This window comes from Arachis hypogaea, chromosome 4 (genome assembly GCF_003086295.3).
Source record: "Arachis hypogaea cultivar Tifrunner chromosome 4, arahy.Tifrunner.gnm2.J5K5, whole genome shotgun sequence".
Taxonomy (NCBI): Eukaryota; Viridiplantae; Streptophyta; class Magnoliopsida; order Fabales; family Fabaceae; genus Arachis; species Arachis hypogaea.
The window spans coordinates 30,012,222-30,037,367 of NC_092039.1; the positions used below are offsets into that span (position 1 = coordinate 30,012,222).

Sequence of the window (25,146 nt, forward strand, 5' to 3'; positions counted from 1 at the left end):
TGTGTTAACGTGAAAGCAATAGCTGTTTTTACTTTCTAGTGTTAATGTGTCGCGGGAGAATTAGAGGAGAGGTGTGGTCAATTACAATTTTCAGGTTGGGTTGGGCCATACTAAATTGGTCCCCACGAGGCCCAAAATTATATGGTTTCTTAAGAAGTAAATTGGGTGGTCCAAAATCAAAGTGCATCAGAATTTGGTCACCGTAAATGCATTAACCCCAGAGACAATCCTTCTTCTTTGTAACCGATGCCAACTACTGTTGAAGAAGCGGACCTACTCCAAGGAAACAAGAAAAAACTCCGAAATGTTGAGAGGGGTTTCGATGGAGGAACATCTAGAACTGCGAGAGAGGAAGACTGGATGCTGGATAGGGCCACTTTTATGGGCGCCAATGGCAGAAGAAGGACTTATGCGGACCTTGTTATACACGGTAGCACGGAACCGCAATCAAACTCTGAGGACTTTGACTCTGACAGCAGCATGTCCAAAGACCAATCTGAGGAAGAAGATCAAGTGAATATGGAGGAGCTGCTGGGCATGAGCCAAGATCAAAGAAAGGCAACTCAAAGCCAACAAACAGGCGAGGAGTCAGCCTTCCATCACAGTAAAACGGCTTGACAATGGCTTCTTCAGCATTCATGTGAGCAAGACTGAAAAGAAAAGGCTTGAGAGACCGTGGAAGCACACCCATATTGTCAAACTCCTTGGAAGGAAGATCGCCTACGGGATTCTCAAAAGGAGACTAGACACTATGTGGGCCAAGGTTGGGGGATTGGATCTCGTTGACGTAGGAAATGAGTTCTTTGTGGTGAGGCTCTATAATGAGGAAGATTATTGGCATGTGATCGAGGGTGGACCGTGGCTGCTGTTCGATCACTATCTCACCATCCGCGGTTAGACCCTGGACTTCAACCCTTTCGATGTTGAGATCAACAAGGTGGCAGCTTGGGTTAGACTCCCAGACCTTCCCATAGAATACTACGATAAACGATTCTTGGGGACAGTTAGGGATCAAATTGAGAAAATTCTAAAAGTAGATATGTATACAGCTAATCAATCACAGGGCAAGTTTACTACGTTATGCGTTGAAATAGATCTAAGCAAGCCTCTTGATGCTAAGTACCAGGTGAGCGGCAGTACCTATTATATTGAGTATGAGGGACTCTATATGGTTTGTTTCAGCTACGGTAGGTTTGGCGACACTTATGATGGTTGTACAAACAAGCCAAGCCATGGAGACAATAATAGCGAGGGTAGAAGAGCCCAAAACAATGGGGGTGGTGAGACTTCGCCGGCCACTAACATTGTGCATAACCAGATGTGCAACAGGGAAGGAACTCGAATAACAAGAGTAAATCAGTCATTTCCGAAAATCCCAACTATGGGGCTTAGATGGTTGTCCAAAAACAAAAAAAAAAGGACAAAAAGAGCATAATGACAAAAGAAAATAACATTGCTGAGTCTGACAGCAGGCAAATATAAGACAAAGGGAAGAGCAAATTGGAGATAGTGGGTCGAACATCACGATATGAGGTACTCTCTTCAGAAGGACATGATGACGACACCACAAATCCCCATAGTGATACCAACGTACAACCATTGTCCCCTTTAAGGAAGCATGCTGAGGAACACCAAAAAGAATTCTTCACAGGAAGTTAGATGCGAAAATTCAAGGCAATAAATGCTACCCAACCTGACCCGGATGCCCAATTAAATCAAATAGCACAAGCCTTGACTCCAAAAAGAAAAACCCCAAACACCCTAAACCCTCAACTAAAAACTATCAGTATTGAGAAATTCACCTCATTGGCACAGACTATAGTGAGGAAGATTATTGGCATGTGATTGAGGGTGGACCGTGGCTGCTGTTCGATCACTATCTCACCATCCGCGGTTGGACCCCGGACTTCAACCCTTTCGATGTTGAGATCAACAAGGTGGCAGCTTGGGTTAGACTCCCAGACCTTCCCATAGAATACTACGATAAACGATTCCTGGGGACAGTTAGGGATCAGATTGAGAAAATTCTAAAAGTAGATATGAATACAGCTAATCAATCACAGGGCAAGTTTACTAGGTTATGCGTTGAAATAGATCTAAGCAAGCCTCTTGATGCTAAGTACCAGGTGAGCGGCAGTACCTATTATATTGAGTATGAGGGGCTCTACATGGTTTGTTTCAGCTACGGTAGGTTTGGCGACACTTATGATGGTTGTACAAACAAGCCAAGCCATGGAGACAATAATAGCGAGGGTAGAAGAGCCCAAAACAATAGGGGTGGTGAGACTTCGCCGGCCACTAACATTGTGCATAACCAGATGTGCAACAGGGAGGGAACCCGAATAACAAGAGTAAATCAGTCATTTCCGAAAATCCCAACTATGGGGCTTGGATGGTTGTCCAAAAACAAAAAAAAAATGACAAAAAGAGCATAATGACAAAAGAAAATAACATTGCTGAGTCTGACAGCAGGCAAATATAAGACAAAGGGAAGAGCAAATTGGAGATAGTGGGTCGAACATCACGATATGAGGTACTCTCTTCAGAAGGACATGATGACGACACCACAAATCCCCATAGTGATACCAACGTACAACCATTGTCCCCTTTAAGGAAGCATGCTGAGGAACACCAAAAAGAATTCTTCACAGGAAGTTAGATGCGAAAATTCAAGGCAATAAATGCTACCCAACCTGACCCGGATGCCCAATTAAATCAAATATCACAAGCCTTGACTCCAAAAAGAAAAACTCCAAACACCCTAAACCCTCAACTAAAAACTATCAGTATTGAGAAATTCACCTCATTGGCACAGACCACTTTGGACCCTACCCCAGCCAACTTCTCACAATCCCAACCCATGATGACAATTGAGCCCCTACTATCTGTCCCCATACCACTAAACCCCTCCCCATACACCCAACCACACTAATGACAGTATGGTGATGGAAACACCTCATGAGCAGACTCTTAATCCCAAACCACCCGACCCATCTGAGCCTATGTTCTCCGGATCGGACCTAGCTGAGATCATGGCAGAGGGTACTACTGCAGTCATGGATTATGGGGAGAGAGTAGCCCCGCTGGAGGATAATATGAATGTGGCTTAATGGGCCTACTCTAGATAATGTTAGCTTCTTTTGCTCTTTTTGAAGTGTTGGGCTCCTCCTTATCCTTTAGTACAACATGATTATTTTTAATTGGAATGCCAGGGGGGCTGCAAGCCCAAAGTTCACAAAAACCTTAAGAGAGCTTGTCTCACAGTACAAGCCAGACTTAGTGGCTATCCAGAAAAGACGTTGTGGAGGTGATGTCACTAAGAAATCCATTGAGAGAACAGGTTTCAAGTTTTCCCTCACCATCGATGCCCAAGGGATTTCTGGTGGCATCTGGTTCTTATGGAATAATCCGAACCTCCATGTTCAGGAGATAAGCCGCCACAGCCAAGCACTTCATGTGTTGATCTCTGAGAATATATGTCAATGGGTCCTCACAATTGTTTACGCCCACCCTCAAGAAACTCGTAGAAAGAAGTCAAAGAATTTATCTGTGGTATAGCTGATTTTGTTCGGACCCCATGGATGCTATGTGGGGACTTCAACGAGATTAGGGATATTGAAGAAAAGAATGGGGGCGCTCTACCAGATTTGGGTCAAATCAGGAGATTCAAAGACTGGATGGAGAGATGCAACCTCATCGACCTCGGGTTCATTGGATCCAAATACACTTGGAGAGGACCTATTTGGAGCAACGGAGAAAGAATATTCAAGAGGCTTGACAGGGCTATGAGCAACTTAGACTGGCGCATTTTGTTCCAGGATGCTACTGTTGAAACGCTTCCAAGGATATGATTATTTTTAATTGGAATGCCAGTCTTAGACTGGCGCATTTTGTTCCAGGATGCTACTGTTGAAACGCTTCTAAGGATATGATTATTTTTAATTGGAATGCCAGGGGGCTGCAATCCCAAAGTTCACAAAAACCTTAAGAGAGCTTGTCTCACAGTACAAGCCAGACTTAGTGGCTATCCAGAAAAGAAGTTGTGGAGGTGATGTCGCTAAGAAATCCATTGAGAGAACATGTTTCAAGTTTTTCCTCACTATCGACGCCCAAGGGATTTCTGGTGGCATCTAGTTCTTATGGAATAACCCGAACCTATATGTTCAGGAGATAAGCCGCCACAGCCAAGCACTGCATGTGTTGATCTCTGAGAATATATGTCAATGGGTCCTCACAATTGTTTACGCCCACCCTCAAGAAACTCGTAGAAAGAAGTCAAAGAATTTATCTGTGGTATAGCTGATTTTGTTCGGACCCCATGGATGCTATGTGGGGACTTCAACGAGATTAGGGATATTGAAGAAAAGAATGGGGGCGCTCTACCAGATTTGGGTCAAATCAGGAGATTCAAAGACTGGATGGAGAGATGCAACCTCATCGACCTCGGGTTCATTGGATCCAAATACACTTGGAGAGGACCTATTTGGAGCAACGGAGAAAGAATATTCAAGAGGCTTGACAGGGCTATGAGCAACTTAGACTGGCGCATTTTGTTCCAGGATGCTACTGTTGAAACGCTTCCAAGGATATGTTCCGACCATCATCCCTTGTTCATCCATTGTAGTGGAAAAAATTCTATGCCAAAAAATAAACCATTCAGATTTGAGTTTATGTGGATGCAACATGAGAACTTTCACCCTTTCTCAAATGAAGCATGGCCCAGTAACCTCCCTCTGATTCCTGCTACCAAGAACTTCGTAGAAAAATTAAAATCTAGAACCGAGACATTTTTGGCCACCTAATCAAGCAGAAAAGATCTCTCCTCAACCGTATAAGAGGCATCCAACTCTCGTCCAGGTATGGCAAAAGTACCTTTCTGCAAAATTTGGAAGAGGAACTCAATAAAGAATTAGAGAATGTTCTCGATGGGGAACAAATATCCTGGCTTCAAAAATCCAGAGAGAACTAGATGATACAAGGAGATAGAAACACCAAGTACTACCACACTAAGGCCATTATCAGGAGGAAAAGAAATGAAATCTTCAAACTCAGAGGATCAAACAGTGAGTAGATGGAAGATATAGATGACTTGAAAGCCCATGTCTGTGTCTATTTCCATAATTTGTTCCAAGACCTGAACGTTGAGAGAGACCCTGGGATAAGAACCAGAACTTTCTACCCCCTGTTAGACAGCAGGTATATCCAAAAATTAAGGAAATATGTTACCAGGGATGAGATTGAAGAGGCTATCTTCTCCATGGTCTCCTTAAAAGCCCCCGGAGATGGCGGACTCCCAGCTGGCTTCTATAAGGAGAATCGGCAAATTATAGGAAACAACTTGATTGATTTTGTTTGCGTCTACTAGAGGAACCCAAGTTGCATCAGAGAGGTTAACAACACCCTGCTCACCCTCATTCCTAAAGTGAATCACCCAGAGTTTGTCAACCAGTTTTGCCCCATCCTGGGACTTTATAGAAAAGAGTCTTCAAGATTTCTCATTTCCTCCTGATCTCATCAACATTATCATGAGCTGTGTCAAAACGACCAACTTTTAGGTCTTATGGAATGGTGAAGCTCCTGATCACTTTACCCCATCTTGTGGCATCAGACAGGGGTGCCCCCTCTCCCCTTACATATTCGTAATATGCATTGACAGACTCTCTCATATGATAGAGGATATGGTGAGGAGGTGTCATGGAAACCTGTGGTGATCAATAGAAATGGTCCCCTTATATCACACCTCATGTTTGCAGATGATATTATGCTCTTTGCTAAAGTCTCCCAAGATCAGATTCTAAGAATTAATGAGTGTCTTAGCCTCTTCTGTAATGCTTCGGGACAAATAATCAATAGCCAAAAGATCCAAATCTACTTCTCCAAGAAGGTCAGTAGAGCTCAGAGAGAGGCCATTTGCACGGTTTCAGGTTACAAAGAAACTAAGGAGGTCGAAAGATACTTGGGCTCTTACATTATGGGGGATCAGAGCAGTCGAAGGGCTTTTGGCCATATCAAATTGAAAGGGTGGAAACAAAACTCCTTCTCCATGTCGGGAAGGATCATCCTTCCCCAATCAGCTATAAGCCCTATTGCCAACTTCGCCATGCAACATAGCAAAGTGCAAAATATGTCTGTAACTATGTCGAAAAAGTGCAAAGAAATTTTGTCTGGGGATCAATTGAACACAAACGGAAGGCCCACCTTGTCATTTGGAAAACCATGTGCCTTCCAAAAGAGGTTAGAGGCCCAGGATTTAAGAATCTCGAAATGATGAACTCAGCCTTTCTTATGAAGATTTGTCGAAATCTCATTGAGAATCCTAATACGTTGTGGGCAAGGGTCATCTGGAAAAAATATTCTGCAGGACAAGTGTCTTGGCACCCTTACTCAAATGCGACTTGCTCAAAACTTTGGAAGGCCCTTCAAGAGATATAGCCGCTCATGGAAGATGGAATTCTTCATAGAATTGGCAACAGTGAGAAAGTACACTTCTCGAAGGATAAGTGGCTAAATATTGAGAGTTGTCTTCTTGACCACAAACTCCCTAATGTTACCCATATAGACAATGAGGTGAAAGCATGCCACTTTACTGATGTTGACGGTGATTTAAATCTTAATAGCATTAAAAACATTGTGAGGGCGGACTGCATCCCTTTTACCCAAGCTACCCCTGCGCCCAGAACCACCGATCCACTGGATAAACTAGCTTGGAAGCATACTAAAGATGGTAAGTTCAGTGTAAAATCAGCTTACACCGCCCTTTTAAATGCACCACACTACAGTAATAACACTTGGAAGAAAATTTGGAAGTGTAAAGGACCCCAATGGATCAAGACATTCATTTGGCAGGCCTCTCATGCCAAATTACTAACCAACTCCATAAGAAACAAATGCTATGGAGCCTCCCCTAATTGCCATATTTGCAACACCTGCATAGAGACTACTATACACGTGTTAAGAGACTGTGTAAAAGCACAAAAGATCTTACACGATTAATCAAACCGGATGCTTTCTCATCTTTCTTCTCCCTTCCACTAGAGGAGTGGTTGAACAACTGTCTCAATAATAATTGGGGCAACTCTGCCTTAGTGGACTGGACCAATACGTTCTTGGTGACCTGCTGGAGTATCTGGTCTTGGCGCAATAAGGAGATATTCTAATCCCCCTTCTAAAGACTCAGCATTGCGCATAATATTATCCAAAACTATGCTCTTAACGTGTAGGAAACCTTTAAGAAGCATATTAGTGGCATTGCAGTAGGTGGATCGAGGATAATCAATGTGAGATGGCAACGTCTCCCTGATAACTGGATCAAAGTAAACACCAATGGGGGCCGCCAAGAACAACCCAGGCAAAGCGGGTTGCGGTGGTAAAAGGTGAGTCCCAATAACGCTTGCGAAGGTTCATAAGGCAACGTTAGTCGTCACGTTAGTACAACTAACGTTGGAGTTAACGTGGGCTATATGGGGTTGGAACGTTAGTGAAAAAGGTGATTGCCACTAACGTTCTCGAACCCACAATCTCACTTAACGTTAACATCACTAACGCCCATGCCTAACTCACACTTTTCTGCAAGTTGAGCCCACTAAAGATTGTAACTGCTTCAACTCAAGATCTAAGGCCCACATCCAGGACTTGGAGAACTCACTAGAAGATCAAGAAGAGTAGTATATATAGGAGTAGTTTTGAACTATAGGAAAGCTTGGCACTTTGGAGAACTACCCTCTGTATATTTACTTTTCTACATTTTTAGCTAAGCATGTATTATTTTCTGCCATTTTCCATTTCTAGAGCTATGAACAACTAAACCCCTTTCATTGGGTTAGGGAGCTCTATTGTAATTTGATGGATCAATTATAGTTTTCATTCTTCTTCTTCTTTCTTCTCTTTTGATTTACTAGAAAGCTTTCGATCTTAATTCAATTGGTTTGTTGTCTTGGAAAAGAAACTCTCTATAATTGGATCTCCTCTGAGCCTTGGAAAAGGGATGAGTAGATCATGCTAGAAATGCTTTCTCATGTTGGACCAAATTGGGGTCTGGGCGGATATAGTGACATGTAATCCTCCTAACACTTTAATTTGGAAATATATGTGGTATAATCAGTGACCACACTTCATCTCTTCCCATGAGCAATTAAATCAAGGAATTGGGCAATTGTTCAAGCTTAGAGAGATTGAGTTGCCAAGGAATTGGAATCCAATCACCTAAGATTGCCAAGGAGATCAATAGATGCTTTGATTGAGGAAGAGATGAAAATGAATTTGATCCAGAGAATACAACATCTCCTGAGCCCAATGAATTTCCCATTTCTGATCTTACCCATTCTCTTTACTTTCTGTCATTTATTTCCATGCTCATTTCTCCAAATTCCCATTTAAGATTCTGCACTTTATTTTCTGCTATTTACTTTCTTGCCATTTAATTTTCTGCAATTCTCAAACTACATTCTGTTTAGCTCAACTAGCATACTCTTCCAGCTAAAGTTGCTTGACCAATCAATCCCTGTGGGATTCGACCTCACTCTATTGTGAGTTTTTACTTGATGATAATTCGGTATACTTGCTGAAGGGAAATTTGTTGAGAGACAAGTTTTCGCGCATCATCTTGCATAACTAAATCGATCATATAGCAACAATCCAGTTGTTATCCATCCAAGAACTCCAACAGCAAGTGCCAATGTGAATTCAAATTATTTCTTTCAGCAATAAGGAGGGCGTGACTTAATTTTGGTGAAACATGACATACTCACTCCCCCTCGTGGCACGCCCTTGTTGCTTATGTTGGGGCATGGCATGCCCTTGAGTTTGTGACACGCCAACTCTTTCTTCTCCAGGGCATGGCATGTCTTGGCATGCATGTGACACGCCCTAACTCCTCTTTGTGGGGGCATGGCACGCCCCTGCCTAGGTGTGGCACGCCGGGCTTAATAATGTTAAGGCGTGGCATTCTTTTCTCTTCTCCTCCAGGGTGTGGCATGCCTTACTTCTTGAATTGGTGCATGGCTTGCATGGCTTCACCCTCATGTCCTTGGCTTTTCATTCTTCATGCTACGTTTTGATCAACCTTTAATTGTTACTAGGTTTACCTCTCTTTTGATCATAATTCTTTGAAAATTTTTAGCAAAATGATACGGAATTTACAATTCTCCGCATAACTACCGGCAAGTGCAATGAGTCGTACCAAATAATAAATTTACGGTGAGTGAGTGTCAATCCCACGAGAATTAACGGATTACACAAATAATAGTTAATTGATTAATCTAGTTAGACTGTCATAATTTGGTGATGATCAAACAAGAAATTTAAATGACGTGAAATTAAAAGAAAGCAATAAAGTGACTAAAAGGTAAAGAACATAAAAGTAAGGTACTGAAATTTTAAATTGTAAGAAAATTAAAGTACAAAAATGTAAAGTGTAAGAAAGTAAATAACTAGAAAGTAAATAACAAGAATTAAGAATGGAAAGAACATTGGGATCAAGAGATGTTGCATTCTCAAGATTAATAATTTTCATCTCCTCTTCAATCATGCAATCATTGATCTCTTGGCAAATCATAAGTAATCAAATTCCAATCTCTTGATGATTTGATTTCTCTTAACTTGACCAGTTGCCAATCTCTTGATCTAATTGCTCATGAAAAGAGATGAAGATTGGTCTCTGATTTAGAGTCACATAATTTCACGAATCAATTTATGGGTTAATTATATGTCATGTATCAATTTCAAACCCTAATTCATAACCATTGAGAGAAAGAACTTCAACCATTAATTCCATGATCCTTTTTCAAGCTCACATAGAATTCAAGTTGGATTTAATTTTTTTTTTTAAGATAGTTGAATCCTTGAAATGAAACACGAAGATTTTTTCTAGAGAAACAATAAAAAAAATTTAAGATAAAGAAATCAAATTAATTCATTAAAATGTAACAGAGCTTTTTTTTTCAAATTGAAGAGAATTAAAAATTCATAACTAAAAAAAAAATTACAAAATGTATAAGAAAGAAGGTGGAAGACGTGAAGAGAGTGAAAGACGTAAACAGAAAGAGAGTGAGAAGAGAGGGTTCGTAAACTCCCCTCCGAAGTAGTGTGTGTGTGAAATCACCTATTTATAAGCTATTACAAATACAAAATGAAATTTAAATTATAAGTAAATGCAAATTTAAAAACTAACTAACACGATCCTTACTTCAATTTTTATGAGCCTTGTTGATTGTTGTGATGGATGTGAGCTTCATTAAGTGGGTCACGTCTCAGGCATTAGGAATTGCCTTGGATGTGGGCCTTGATGTGAGCAATGTTTTTGAACAAGTGAAAGACGTCCCTGGAAAAGAGCACAACCAATTCTTAAGTGAGCAACGTCTCTGAGTGAGAGGCGCCATTAGGAGCGCTGTGCTCACAAGCCTTCCTTGAACATGATGGAGTGAGGGACGTGTGAGGTATTGGAAACGCCTTCGAAGACGTCTTGGAGAGGGGGCATGAGGAGTCCAGCACGTGAAGGGCGTCCCTGGGTTGAAGACGCCTTCGACGACGTCTTGGGGGCCTGAAGCTTCTTGTGCATGCTGAGTGACGTCCTTGGATCTTGAGACGGCATTATGAACGTCCCTGGGAGCAACATTCCCTTGTGCATGCATGCTGGGCGTCTTAGCAACATTCCCTTAACGTCAATGCATGCTTCAATTGTTACCATTGAATGGCGCCTGCTTCATTTGGTTTCATTTGGCGTTTAGTAACACATGCATGCTACTTAAAGCTTCATTGATTGGCGCACATGCATTATTAGTGCTTTGCTTGCTTCATCATATGCTTCCGTAGCCTCATTGAATTAACGCCTTATTGCATTCATGCTTTATTTAATGCCATGCTTTATATCATGCTTCATTTAATTCACGCTAGTAACAATTACTAACGCCACTATGCATGCATGCTTCAGATGCTTCATTTAGTAACGTTAATAATGCCTTGGTACTTATTGCATGCTTTCTTCTTTGACTACGTATGCACGTGTGCTTGCTTTATAGGTCACGCTTTCAAAAGCGTGGCCCAAATCTCAAAACGTGTCCAAAGCTTCAAAGTGTATCAAAAATTCTTTTTTACTTCTTTTGAGCTTGTTTATTGTATTTTTTATTTTTTTATTATTTTTTACAAAATTAATCGAATAAAAGGATCAAAGTAATATCCAATTTTAGCACCAAAACACTCCATATATTTAAGTATTATGAATTAATTTTTATATAAAAAAGCATAGCAAAATACAACATGATACGCATGTATTACAAAAACATTTTAGTAGCACAAGATACTTGAAAGTGACAAGATTGGAAGATAAGACTGTAAGGTGTTTGTTACGGTACGATGATAAATTCATACGTACCGATACGTTTAAAATATGGACAAATAACAATAAGACATGTGGAATTTATTTTCCACGTCAGCATTTAATTTTTTTTAAATATATAATATATCATCACTTTTACTAAAACACCCTTTTAATTAAATAAAAATAAAAAATATTTATTTATTTAATTTTATAAAAAGACTTAAACATTCTTCTTTTATTTGATTAGACAAAAATACCCTTTGAATACCCCTATCTTAACAGCTCCTCCCCAAATCAAAAAAGGAAGTTGAAACAGAAACCCTAGCTTCTCCACCACCGCCGCAAGGACTGCCGCCGTCCGTCGCTCTCAGACACTACCATCCTCGTCTAGTCGTCCGTGCTTTTTCCTCCTTTTTGCCACAAAATACCCCCTTTTGCCACTCTTGAAAAACTGCACACACATATATAAATGTGGAGGTGCTGAAGAGCATGAGAAAAGTCCTTATTCATGCTTAGTTATTAAAGACCTTAAAAAAGTGGGTCTGGGTTTTCATCCTCGAAATTTGAACTGCTCCCATTATACCTGGGCACATAAAAGTTCTTCACATGGTGAAGATCATGGAGAATTGAAGTTTGAAGCAAGGATATCTTTCAACACTCATGTACCAGATATTTGTAAGGGGTGCCAAAAGCCTAATGACACCTGCGGTGCCGGGTTGAATTGTTTATGCCATGCAAAAGAATGCAGTAAGTCCTACCTTGAATGATCTTTCCCATGTCCAAATATTCTTAATTTTGATTTATTTATTGGTGCTAATATGAGCTTCTTTGAGGTGAATTTCTCCGCTGCATCGCCGCCGAGGACTAGGCCTACTTCTGAGTCAACAACGATTACCAAATAGAAGCCTTCAACTGGTTCAGGCCCAGATTCATATCTTGCATTTGACAGGTCCCAAAACACTTCAATCTTTGATGATGATTCATCACATAACTCAATCAATTTGCTTCCTTTCTTCTTCCTAAAGAACCTTGAATTTGTGTTAAGCCTAAACGTTGGTGGTGCTGATGAAGGGTCATGAACCTCATTATTACCTATGTTACACAAATACAAATATAATTACTAAATGAAAAAAAAAAACACATAAAATAGGTAAATACAACAATTTTGTATGTGTATGAATAGATGATTATCGAAGCTTATGGTGAGTCCTTGGTTGGAGTGGCTTCTGCACCATGTGACAGTGAACAAGAGCTGCTTCAAGGTGGAGAGGACCAATTTGTAGACATTGGAAACTGAGTTTTGGATTGAAGGTGATGAAGAAGAAAGTGTTGTTTGGTTAATGATGCAAGGGTTGTTGATTGATACATAGCTTGAAGAATTTGGGTGGTTCCGAGAAGCCTTTTATTGAGCCAAGGCTTTATATGCTACCATTTGTTAAAGTTACAATGAATTTTTCTGTTTCGGTACTCATTTTCTGTTTGAATCTAATAAAACACTAAGAATTTTAGTACAACATATTAACTAACTATTGAACTTCATTCAAAATTGATTTTGACAAGTTCTTTTGTCTCTAGAAACAGGCCAACGATGATACTATGTAGGATCGATAACATCAGAGATCTCTTTGGTCCCAAGGTATTGTTAAGTTATACCAAATATATGGTCCCGTGCAACAACTTTTTTCTTGATAAGTTTTACAAGTGATATTGTCACAAAACCGTATATGCTTCATGTTTGATGCAGGTGGATCTTGGCCTCATAAAGAAAAATTCAATTTGTCGTCTTGGAATTAACTAGAACAATTCATTTTTCCATTGAATTTCTTGTCATTTGTTGAAAGAAAGTGAAAGAAGTTTTGTGGTCAAATATTAACTGTAAGAATAGTTAGATCTCTTACGAAGAATTCTGGTGTTGGAAAGTTATGGCATTAGCATTTTTTTATTCTTCAGCTATGTTTTGTTACTATTATTTTCATATAAAACACTGAATTTTTAGCATCAATGGCCTTGTTACAACGTTTCTACTCATTGATAAAGCTTACATAGACTTCACTTATGCAATTTATAAATTTCATTGTGGATATTAATGTACAAGGAATCAAATCAAGGAATGTTACAAGCAATTGTTAAGTTGTAATCATGATTGCATCCTCTGAAAATGAACAAAGTATATACATGAAAGAAGAAAAAAAATAATTGAGTGGTGCAACATGCACATTTCAAAGTATATCAAGAGCATGTACCTCGAAGCAGTGTTGAATTTAATTCTTTATATATACAAGTAAGACAGTGAATGATAGATTACAAGCTTCATTTTGTTAGCATATCAACCGTTGAACAGAAAAATTATGATCTTATTGCAATTACTTGCAAGTGAAATTACTATATTAATCTGACTCACAACAATGACACCATTTTGCTTTCTATATAGTCATCAATTTTGTTAGCATATCAACCGTTGACTCCCTAACATTAACTCTAGTGTTGGATAACAAATGAATTTATATTCTAAGATAGGAACAGAGATAATGGGTTAAAAAAAATCAAAAATCAATTACAAGTGGGAGGGAAAAAATGGTGGCTTGTTTCTATCCAAAAACAAGCAACAAAAAATATGCATTATCTACCATGGCATTCATCCTCCTTCTGGCTCTCCATATCTCTCTATCTGTCTACTAAATTATTCTGATAACCACTGAAAATGAAAAACAACCCAATCCCCTTTGAAAAGTGACAAAGTTCAAGGGATATGAATGCAACTTTGACATTAGAAATATACAATATGCACCTTCCAAAAATGATCACCCACCGTTACAACTTTAAAAGGGTTTCTAATGGCTCTCCATACATCTCATTGAAGAATGATCACCCACCGTTCATTGACATGATCAATCCAAGAACAACCACAACATACTATTAAAAAAAGGGACCGACTAGGTAGTAAAATGAAGAAATAAATACAATCATTGGATTCCTCCCAATTTAAAACACATATATGCTACTAGTTCACAATCATTGAACCACATAGTTTTAGCACTATGTAACAGATATTATTAACTAAAAGATGTTTTGCCCCTTAAACTTTAATAATAAAGAATAATATATTAGATAATTGTGTTCCTGAACTAGTTCTCACGTAAAGAATAATCACCTAAAAGATAGAAAAAAAAGAAAATGTCATAACATGCTTCCACTCTAGATAGATATGCCTAAAGGCCTTAAGAAATAGCAATAGCCTTCTTCTTCTTCTTCTCATATCTGATTGGTTCTCATGAGACTGATTTTGCTTGACTATGGTATCCTTCCAGCCCTGTTCAAGCAAACAAAAAATAAGCAGACTTCCTGGATCTATTACTCTATGAGATCTGTTTATATATAATTGCAAAGGAGATGATAATTGAGATCTAATAAAAGCAAATGTGCTTACCCTCCAGGGTGTACTCAAACATAAAACATCATCCTGTTTGAGATCTTGTGAGACAATGGCAGAAAGTTCATCAGATAGCCATAATATTCATAAGTTGTTAGCTCTAATGCAAAAATTCTCTATGGCTGTAACACTGTAACCTTTACCTACCTAGCCCTTGTTTTTGTTCTAGACTCGCCCGGATATGAATGTGCAACAGAGCAAGCAAAAGGGATAAAAAATCTGAAGTTTGAAGCCGGAGATTCTCGCCCATGAACAAGCATAGACCCGTAAATTTCAAAAGAAACTAGAATAAAATTTCATATGCAATATGGAATGCAATAGAAAATTCAATAGTGTTAAATAAGAAATGAGATAAAAAAATTTCTTTTAGTTTTGTACAAATGAAACTATGTGCAAATCAATCAATTGAATTTCATTCTTTACAAAGGGAAAAAATTCATGAACTATGACATAAATTACTGACTTCAACTCCAAGAGGTTTGATTTGACCAAGAGCTTTCGCTGCACCCAAACGGAAGCGACCGGCAACCGGCAACACGACGGCGAGACCAGAGACGACGGCAAGCGGTGACTCGATGGCAAGCTGCTCCAAGCCACGGACAAAAAAGCCAGCGAGGATGGGAACGACCTGCCGAGCTACCTGGGTTCCGGACAAAGGGAAGACGAAGAAGCGAAAGCGCTGAGACAGGGGACGACTTGGGGCTAGAGTTTTGCATTTTGGTTTGGAACTTTTCTTGATTTGCTTCAGAAAGGCGGGGCACGAATGATATTAGAAAAATTGGAGAAGATGAAGAACCATTAATTTTTAGTTTTATTGATATATTTTGCTTTGTTTTAGAGGAGGACAGATTGATTAGGGGAAGGAGAAGATGAACAAGGATTGATTTTTTAATATGTTTAACCTAGAAGAATTAGACAGATTGAAGAATATTTTTGGTTCTTTGTTTTTTTAATATGTTTAACCAGATGAAGAACAATTTTTATTTTTTATTTTTTTAATATATTTTTATTTTGTTGTTTTAATTATTTAAATTTATAAAATTAGAATTAATTAAATTTTAAAATTTGATTAATTTAAAAGAGTATTTTTGTCTAATCAAATAAAGGAAGGATATTTAAGTCTTTTTATAAAATTAAATAAATAAATATTTTTTATTTTTATTTAATTAAAAGGGTGTTTTAGTAAAAGTGGTTATATACTATATATTTAAAAAAGAAAAAATTAAATGCTGATGTGAAAAATAAATTCCACGTGGCTAATTATTATTTGTCCATATATTAAATATATCGATACGTATGAATTTATTATCGTACCGTAGCAAACACCAAACTGTAATTAAATCTAAGAAAATAATGACAAGGTAAAAAAACAACTAATTAATAATGCGAACGCATCAAGAGTAATGATACACTTGCCTTATTTTATTTTTTATGGATGAGATTTGCTAAATTTTGAGTTGTATCATCCTTGACGTTTTCAATATCCTTTGTGTTTGCTTCAAAGATATGCTTGTGATGATTGTAGGAGGATTTATTTATGCATGTAATTTGGGATTCTTTGCTGGGACTACAATTATATGATGTAACTCCTGTACTCCAATCTTCACATGTAAACATTGTTGGAGAGAACGCTAGTTGGAATAACCTAGAAAGAAAGATGCAAGGAATCTTGTCTGACCTAGTTTATTGTGATGATGGCTCTAATAATTGTGTTTTAGTTGTTGTTTATGTGATTTGATAGGCTGACTTTTTCGATTTGTTTTAGTGATTTCTTTTGTTTCTTCCTCATCGCCATTGCTATGACGTTAAGTAAGTGTCTTAAGTATAAAAAAAAAAAACCCTTATCTGACCTAAAGTGAGCTAAATAACTATAGTAAGAAAAACGTTGGGCAATATTTTTTTTATCAATATTAAATAATATTTTTTGTTAATATTTTATTTTTATACTGTTAAAAATTAGGATAAATATTTATGGTTTAAAATTTAATATTTAAGATAAAATATTAAATAAATATTGATAAAAAATAATAAATTTTGTTAGTTATATAATATTATTTTTGTAATAATAGTAGGATAAGGACATGCGGAATTATAACCATATACCTGTAGTTATATCACGTAAACAAATTGGTGGATTCTAATATAAAGATGCTTTAGTACTATATATGGTTATTAAACAAGTGTTGTTTAAAAATTAAAGTTACACATTATATTTTCATAATATTTTTTAAAATAAAAAAGTATTATTAAATAATAAAAAGTGTTACTTTAATTTTTAATAATATTTTTTAGAATATTATAACTATCAGAGCCACTTTAATATAATCATACTGGAACGCTAAAATTCAAATTAGCGAAATTCACGGTTTTATAGTGGTTGTTGACTTCTTGTGGTCTGGTTGACGTATCCGTGAGCAAGAGACAGACACGGTTTCTTCTACATAATTTTTGTGTGGGGCTTCAGAATCATTGGCTTGTGGTTTGAAAGAAAGTATTGGTTCCCATCGCAAGCTGTCCACAATTTCGAAGAAAGGATGATGACAAACCGAGGGGGGAGAGGAGGACCGTTATATACACGCTGAAAACAACTATTAAAATTAATTATTATGTATTTATGTATTTTTAACTATTTATGTATATATTTTAATATATAGTATATTCTAATAGTTAATTTTTATAATTAATTTGTGTATATCCCTAATATTGAAAAAAAAAACGAAAAAAATATAAATAATAAGAGCGAGCGAGTCTATTCCATAAAATATCTAGAGTAAATAACCATTTCTGATCATAAAAGATTTAAACGCCGACAAAACTAACCATGAAAAATTAAAATTAAAATTATATCCATGTAAGATAAATTTCGTTCGATAAAAATGACTAATTATTAAATTTTTATTCATAATTTCATAAATACCCTATTCTTTCTTCTTCCTTTCTCATCTTCCTTCTAAAACCACCACCAAAATTTACCCTTCCACCATATCTACTCCTTTACTCTCACTTCTCCTAAAAAAAAAAAATTATTCAGCTTCTGCAACTCCAATACATTTTTCATCCTCTTCTATGCCATTTCACAACTTAACCTTTAATTTGTTCTTTTAGGATTTTATTCTATTATTCCTCAGTCCTGTGTATCAACAATGACAAAAATTACTTTTTGACAACCCCCACCCAGATTCAAACCAAACACTACCCTATGCAGGTCACATCATTTATCTCCAAAAAATCACACCCCATTGTCTATCTTTTCCTCCTTTACCTATGCCTTCTAGGATTTCCGAAAACAAACATGGAGAAACAGAACCACCCTACCCTAAAACTTTTGCCGCTGTCGACCCTCCATTCCCAAATTTAGTGACCATGAAGAACGCCTTCCCATAAAACGCACTGTTCGACCACTCTCACGTTCGTCCTTCTACTCGTCTTTGTCGTCACCCTTACCTCATGCACTGTGTTTCGCTGTCCCCTCCTCTCCATTGAGCGCGAGACGCGTGTCGTCTTGATCCACACGCCCCTCCTCCTCCTTTGCAGCTCAACGTCACGCTGCTCCACCATGTCGCCATCAAGATCGGCGAGGACAAGGCCAAGTAGGAGATCCAGCAGCTCCTCGATGCTAACTTCGGCAGCAAGGCTCACCATCGAACCTTTATCTTGTGGCGGCGGATCATCCATCACCATGACGCTAGCACCGGAGATAGATCCTCCTCCCGGACCACCATTTCGGCGACGCTCCGTTTTCTGATGTTCTATTGTTATTGGTTAGATCTCCGTAAGGTCCTGAACAATTGGGTGAGGAAGAATCGATTTGAATCAAATATCATGGATGAGCTGATTTGGTTGGTGAAAATTCGGATTGACAAGAAAAACGGTATCTTGGGTGAGAATTTATGAAAATACGATTCTTGTGTGATTGTGGGAACAGAAGAGTATATCTAGTGAGATGGTGGATTTTACGGTGGAGGTGATGGTGGTGGTTATGAAAGGAAGATGAGAAAGGAAGAAAAAAAGATAGGGGTATTTATGGAATTATGAATAAAAATTTAATAATTGATTATTTTGTCGAATAAAATTTATCTTACATGGGTATAACTTTATTTTTAATTTTTCATGGTTAATTTTGTCAGCGTTTAAATCTTTTATGGTCAGAAATGGCTATTTACTCAAATATCTAGGTACGCTCTATGGTGGCTATAAATGTGTTGTACTTACAATGACTATACTCTTTTTACCAATTAGTACACTACACGTGGATAGGAGGAAGTTGTTTGACTTTAACTTTCATGTTGTTAATGATAATAAAATTCTTAACCAGACACAGTAAATACGCTGGTGTGATTAGATCTGAAATCATAGAAATTTTTTCTAAAAAAATATAAATATAAATAATAATTGATGAAAAAATCGTATTTAGGATTTTGTGGTGGTCTTAAACAACCTATTGGAGTAGGGGTGGCTCATTTGGAGCAGAGCATCTATAAATCAATGGAGGAAGAGGAGGCTGTGAAATTCTGCAGTGGAAACTGTGGACAACACAGGTGGTAGTAACCGTCAGTGCAATTCGTGGCCAGAGAATATCGATATCCGGTGCCGTAGTGTGAATCGGCGTTGACAGAACGTAATTTTTGTATACGACCCATATGTCTAGCTTTTATCATTTGATTTTGTCTCGTTTAGTTTGACAAGAAAGAGTATGCAAAGTTGATCGGTGGTCGCGAGGGTGTACCCATGTATAGGCCGAGTCTGATTTGAATTGTTTTATACTTCTACTACTGTGTTCATGCTTCTATTGCTTCTAAGTTCTAACTTCTAATTATCACATCATAATAAAAAAAGTATTATTTTTCCATTTTTTTCTTTTTAGAGGAATACCTTCTCTTCAACATTTAATTATTTGGGATTTGTGGATCTAACAGTATTAATAGCAAAAAACCTTATCAACCAAAACAAGCAAAGGTCCAATTCTATTTTGACAAAAAATACCTCCTTTGCAGAAACAAACACTCATCAGAGATGTCCAAAAATTAAAAAAATATGAACCATTCTTCTTCAACCTCTCTCTGCTACACCCATGAACCTCCATTCATAGCCACTTGCAACACTTAGCTAGATCCTTCTGCTTCGGATTCTCAAACAAACCAGAATAACTCTAACATCCCAGTCCTACAACGCACGATGTTGTGCATCACCCTTCACGCGTAGAAATGTCACCATCTTCCCCTATTTCACCAATAACCAATCCATTGACATCACAATTGGCTTCCACCTTCGGCCATAGATACCGGAATAAGCTGAAAACAATCAACACATAACCAACTCACTTCGAGCAGATTTGCTCCAATGGCATCGTCTACATAGTTTGCCCCTTTTCAGCACATTCCAGCAACTCTTTTGGTGGGGTAAAAGAATAAAAATTAACGTGTTTAATATCTTACGGAGAGGTCAATGCTACTAATGAGAAAGTCATTTGTGAGTATTTCATTGGACAGTCAGCCCGTAGTCACTGTTAGCCACCACAAACGAGGTCACCAAAGACGCAGCCAAATATCTATATTTGTAGATCATAGGTGTGTGATTTAGTTATGAGATGCGTGCAAAGAAATAAATTCTGACAGTTCTAGTTCTTGTAGTTAGAAGGCTGATAGCAGTAGTTCTTTTCAAAATAAATTTGTGTCATATGTGGTTAAATTGTTAATTATATTATTTCAAAATCAGTCTTCAACCTGTTAAGCTCATTAGCCCAAAAAGTCTAGAAACATTCTTCTATTAAGCATATTTAATTAACAATATAATTCTCTTTAGATGGCGTTGCCTATTCTAAAAAGTACTACTGGTGTTAAACTTCTAGCTACAAGAACTTAGCTGCCAGATTTTGTTCTCATCCATGTGTTGCACAACACGATCACATACTTAAAATCTACGGGCAGGCATGTCTCTTCCCAACCATTCCAAATAATTCTCCAAGCAATAAAGCAATAGGAAATTCATATTTTACTATAATTTTTAGATTGAAAGGAGTATAATTTATTAATTTAATTTATATTTAATTCTTTAAATTACATATTTTTTATGAAATTTCTCTTATTTAAGCTTAATTGATTAAATATATTTTTTATGTTTTAAAAATTGTCGAATTAGTTCCATTTTTATTTCATTCGATAGTTTGATATATTTGTTTAAGTTGTTTAAGGTTTAAGAGGTAAAGATGATTTAGAAAGATAGATAAAAAGTATGTGAAAATAGAGATTTCATGAAAAGCAACAAAAAAATTATGTGTTGTGCACAAGTCTAATCAAGTGATTCATTTAAAAAGACACGTGACTTTCAATTTAGGGGCTTTTTGGCCCATTTCAAATCCATTAGAAGCCAATATGAAGGAAGACTCGGAGGGGATAAAAAAACACACATTCTCACACACTCATTTTTTTTTTAGATTTTGAGACCTTGAATTCTAGAAAGAGAAACTCTAACTTTTCTCTAGAATTCAAGGGTTTCATATTAATTTTCTTTTTAATTCTAAGTTTGAATTTTGTTAATTATAGTTTTTAGTTTATAATGTTTTGCTATCCTATTTTGCTTAGAATCTTTTATTAGTTTTTATATTGTTATTTTATTTTATGAATATGTTGAATTCTTATTTTCTTTTAATGAAATTGATGTTTTATACTTTATTATTGTTTACTTGAGTTGATGTTATTGCATTCTTAAATTGAGTAGTTGTAGTTTTTACTATTTCTTATAATTTAGAAAATTTTATGTTTATGTCTACCAAATATTCGATAAAATGTCTTATTTAGCTTAATTATAGAGTAGATTTGTATTATTGGCTTGAGTTTGAGAAATTGGGTAACTTTAAATCATTGATGTCCAACTTGATTGATAATTTAGAGATATTAATTAATTTTATTTTCACTAATGCTAATCTTTCGCTAATTCAATTAATAAGTTAGTTAGAACTTGTAGATTAGAATTAATTAAACCTAATTGACTTTTTTCAAGTTCTAGAAGTTTACGAATTGAATTTACTCTTTGTAATTATTATGTTGTAGTTAGTGACAAGAATAGTGATCATTGACCCTCATTCTTAGCTAAGATCTTTTTAATAATTGAATTTACTTTCTTCTTCTAGTCAATTACCTTAATTGCTCTTAGTTTAATTTCCCTTGTCATACTAATTGCTCTTTAATTTCTAATCAATTTATATTTTTGTTTATTACGATCAAACTCCCGATCTCTCATAACCAACAATTGAGCATTCATTGTGATTCCTATGGAGAACGACCTGAGATTAAACTCTCGATTATTGTTTTGAATTATGACATTTTAAACTAAACTTTAAAAATTGTTGAATTCCGATTTATTGTTACAACAAACTTGAACTTTAAACTTGTGAATTTTTTAAACTGGTTTTTGTAAGAATAAAAAATAATTAATCGATTAATTAACGTAAAATAATAAATTGATTGCTCGAAAATAGGTAAAAATGTAGAAGTGTTAATTTTAAAATTTGGAAGTGAGATTTGAATCTAGTAGATTTTTCCGAGTGGAAAGATGTAATTTTCTGCGAAAAATATATAAAAATGCATACCGATAAATTAGCCGGCAGTATCGACTTAAGTCTGTCCGGTACTGCATGAGAGTAATAAAAACGGTAGAAAAACATAGGAAAATAATTAAAGTTAAAAACCAGACGCTAATTCTAAAGGTTTGGTCCAAAATTTGGCCAAACGGACTAAAAACGCTAATGGATTGGATCGAGCCCAAGTAGGCCCAAGCCCAACATATAAATACATTCTTAAGTGACCAATTCAGCCACTTTCAACACAACACCTACCGCAGCAGCAACGTGAATGAGAGGAAGAGAGGTGAGGGTTTCAAAATACTATTCACATCTATCTTCATTTGATCATATGTTGAGTTACGGTGCTCCGATTCGCATGCCGTTTACGGTTATGCGAAGTTCTCGCCGAATTTGTTACTTCTAGCACTAGATTTTAAAAAATTTTGCTATAGTTAGTTATTGAGTAATTTTTGTAATTTTGGGTGTTTAGGTACACATCTAGCACTTGATTTTTATTGAATTTTGTCCCAATCAACATTAAGTAAGGTGAGCTTGTTCTTAACCCTTGTGAAATTGTGTATTTAGGAACCCTAAGTATTGATTTTTATGAATTAATTGTGTATAGCTTGATAATTGTGATATTGGGAGTAAGTGGAGTTGAGTTGGTAGCTTGATTGAGCTTGGTTGTGATCAATTGTTGATTTTTGAGCATATTGAAAATTGGTCAAGGTATGATTTTGATTTTTTCTATGTAATATGTAATATTTATGGACAATTAGGCTAGTGGACCATAGGATTGGATTGAATTGATTATATAGTTGCTTGAATTATGATTGTGTTATATGCATGTTGATGGAAGTTGAATAAATAGTATGGTTAAGATATGATTGTGGTGGAATGTTAATATGATGATTGTATGTGTAGAATATTATTGATGAATAAGGTTGTTGAGATTTGATTGAGGAATTGGTGAATTAAATGATAAATTAGGTGTGGAAATAATAGAAAAAATAGAATAGTGAGCGATGAAATATATGGATGTGATGTAGGTATTGAATGGTGAGTTTTGACATGATTTAGAATGTATCTGAATTGGTTTGGTTTTGGAAATTTGGAAACTAAAGAATTTGTAAAACCTTATTTTTTTTTCTGAATTTTGACGGATTATAACTTGAGCCTCAAACTTTGAAATTGTGTGATCTTTGTTTTAAATTAAATATGATTTTAAGAGATTTAAAATGATATAAAGTTTGAAAAAATAAATTTTTCTAGAGGAAGTTATGAACGTTTGAAGTTCGGTACAAAAATCTGAAAATTCTGTAGCTTTAAAATTTTCTAAGTCTGCTAAGGGCCGCATACGCAACATAGTGCATGCGACGCTGGCATTCTTCACTGCCTGAGAGTCCCGCGTACGTGACATTGCATGCGTACGTGAAAGTCCAAATTTTAACCTTTGCGTACGCGAACTTTTACACGCGACACAAGCATACAATTCTGTTTTGGAACACTCGCGTACGCGAACAGGTGCCTGATGCGTGAGCATCTTTTCTATCTTTTCCTAGTAAATTTGCATTTAATTTGTTGAGTTTAATCGAGAATTAATTATCTTTTAGCCACTATAGATTCTACTTTGAGTCGTGTGTAATTCTGTTTATTTTAGGTAACATTCGGATGGATTTAATGGTGTTTCTGCAGAAAAAGAGAAGAAGGTTAATGATGCTGTCAACCCTGACCTCTCTACATTCAAACCTGAATAACTCGAGCTACAGAAGTCCAATGGACGTGATTCTAGTGGCTTTGGAAAGCTAACTTCCAGAGCATTCCAACGATATATAATAGTTCACACTTCTCTTCCACCAATTCTGCCAAGGCTGCGCCTAACTTGAGGTTTCTCAAGTTAGGCGCAAGACACAACAACAACACGCAAGTTATGGCGACTCATGGCAAGTAAGGCGCAAGGCCTTGTTACTTAATCCGAGTAAGGCGCAGCAATGAAGGGCAAGATCAAGTTAGGCGGGGTCCCCCATGAACAATTCAAGTAAGGCGTGGTCCACCCATGAATCAAGCAAGTAAGGCGTGCTCTTCAGTTCAAGTTAGGCGCCTTGTGTGGTGAACAGCATGAAGTTAGGCGTGGATCCTAGTGAAGCCAAGTGGTCCCCACGTTACAAGACACGGATTTTTTAATTAATTATGATTTAAACTTTATTTTTATTTTAAAATAGGAAAAGATATTATTTTAGTTTTAGAAAATAGATTTTAAATTAATTAGGATTAGATATAAAAGAGAAAAAAAACTTCTCTTCTATTATTCCATCTCATCCCAAAAATTCACAGTTTACCAGAATCCTAATTTTTACTCTTTTCCATGGGCAACTAAACCTCCACTGTTAAGGTTAGGAGCTCTGTCTATTGTATGGATTGATTCTATTCCTTGTTTTTTTCTATTTTAATTTATGTACTAATTTATATTTCAAGAATTATTTTTGTTCTTTATTTTATGAAATTGGGTGGAACAAAAGTATGACCCTCTTTCTAATTGAGTTCTTGTATAACTTGGAAAAGCTCTTTACTAAAACAACAACTTGAAAACATATTCTCCTAAATTTCTAATTATCTGGATTCAACGGGATACGTGACATATAATCCTCTTATATTTGGGTAATTAGGATTTCTGTGGCATATAACTAGAATTGAACTTCACCCTTTAATTGACCAAGGAATTGGCGGTTGATGAATTTTTGAGGAGACTAAAAAGGTCTAAGAAATTAGGGTTTAGTCATATATAGTTTGTCAGGAATTAAATCTTGCATGATTAAAAGAAATTAATAAAAAGTCAATCCG

The 25,146-nt window shown here is 36.6% G+C and overlaps 1 protein-coding gene and 1 long non-coding RNA gene across 2 annotated transcripts; both read right to left on the reverse strand.

Moving 5' to 3' along the window:
- Positions 1-11,976: 11,976 nt before the first annotated feature.
- LOC112794779 (uncharacterized) lies at positions 11,977-12,786 on the reverse strand. Its single transcript, XM_072234378.1, has 3 exons — positions 12,760-12,786; positions 12,502-12,713; positions 11,977-12,393 (listed from the first exon to the last, which is right to left on the reverse strand). Exons 1-3 carry the CDS (start codon positions 12,784-12,786, stop codon positions 12,069-12,071), a joined length of 564 nt encoding a protein of 187 aa, XP_072090479.1. The 3' UTR covers positions 11,977-12,068.
- A 1,610-nt stretch (positions 12,787-14,396) lies between these two features.
- Positions 14,397-16,579, reverse strand: LOC112796596 (uncharacterized). Its single transcript, XR_003199290.3, has 2 exons — positions 14,742-16,579; positions 14,397-14,624 (listed from the first exon to the last, which is right to left on the reverse strand). It is a non-coding gene; the product is annotated as an uncharacterized lncRNA (long non-coding RNA).
- Between the last annotated feature and the right edge of the window lie 8,567 nt (positions 16,580-25,146).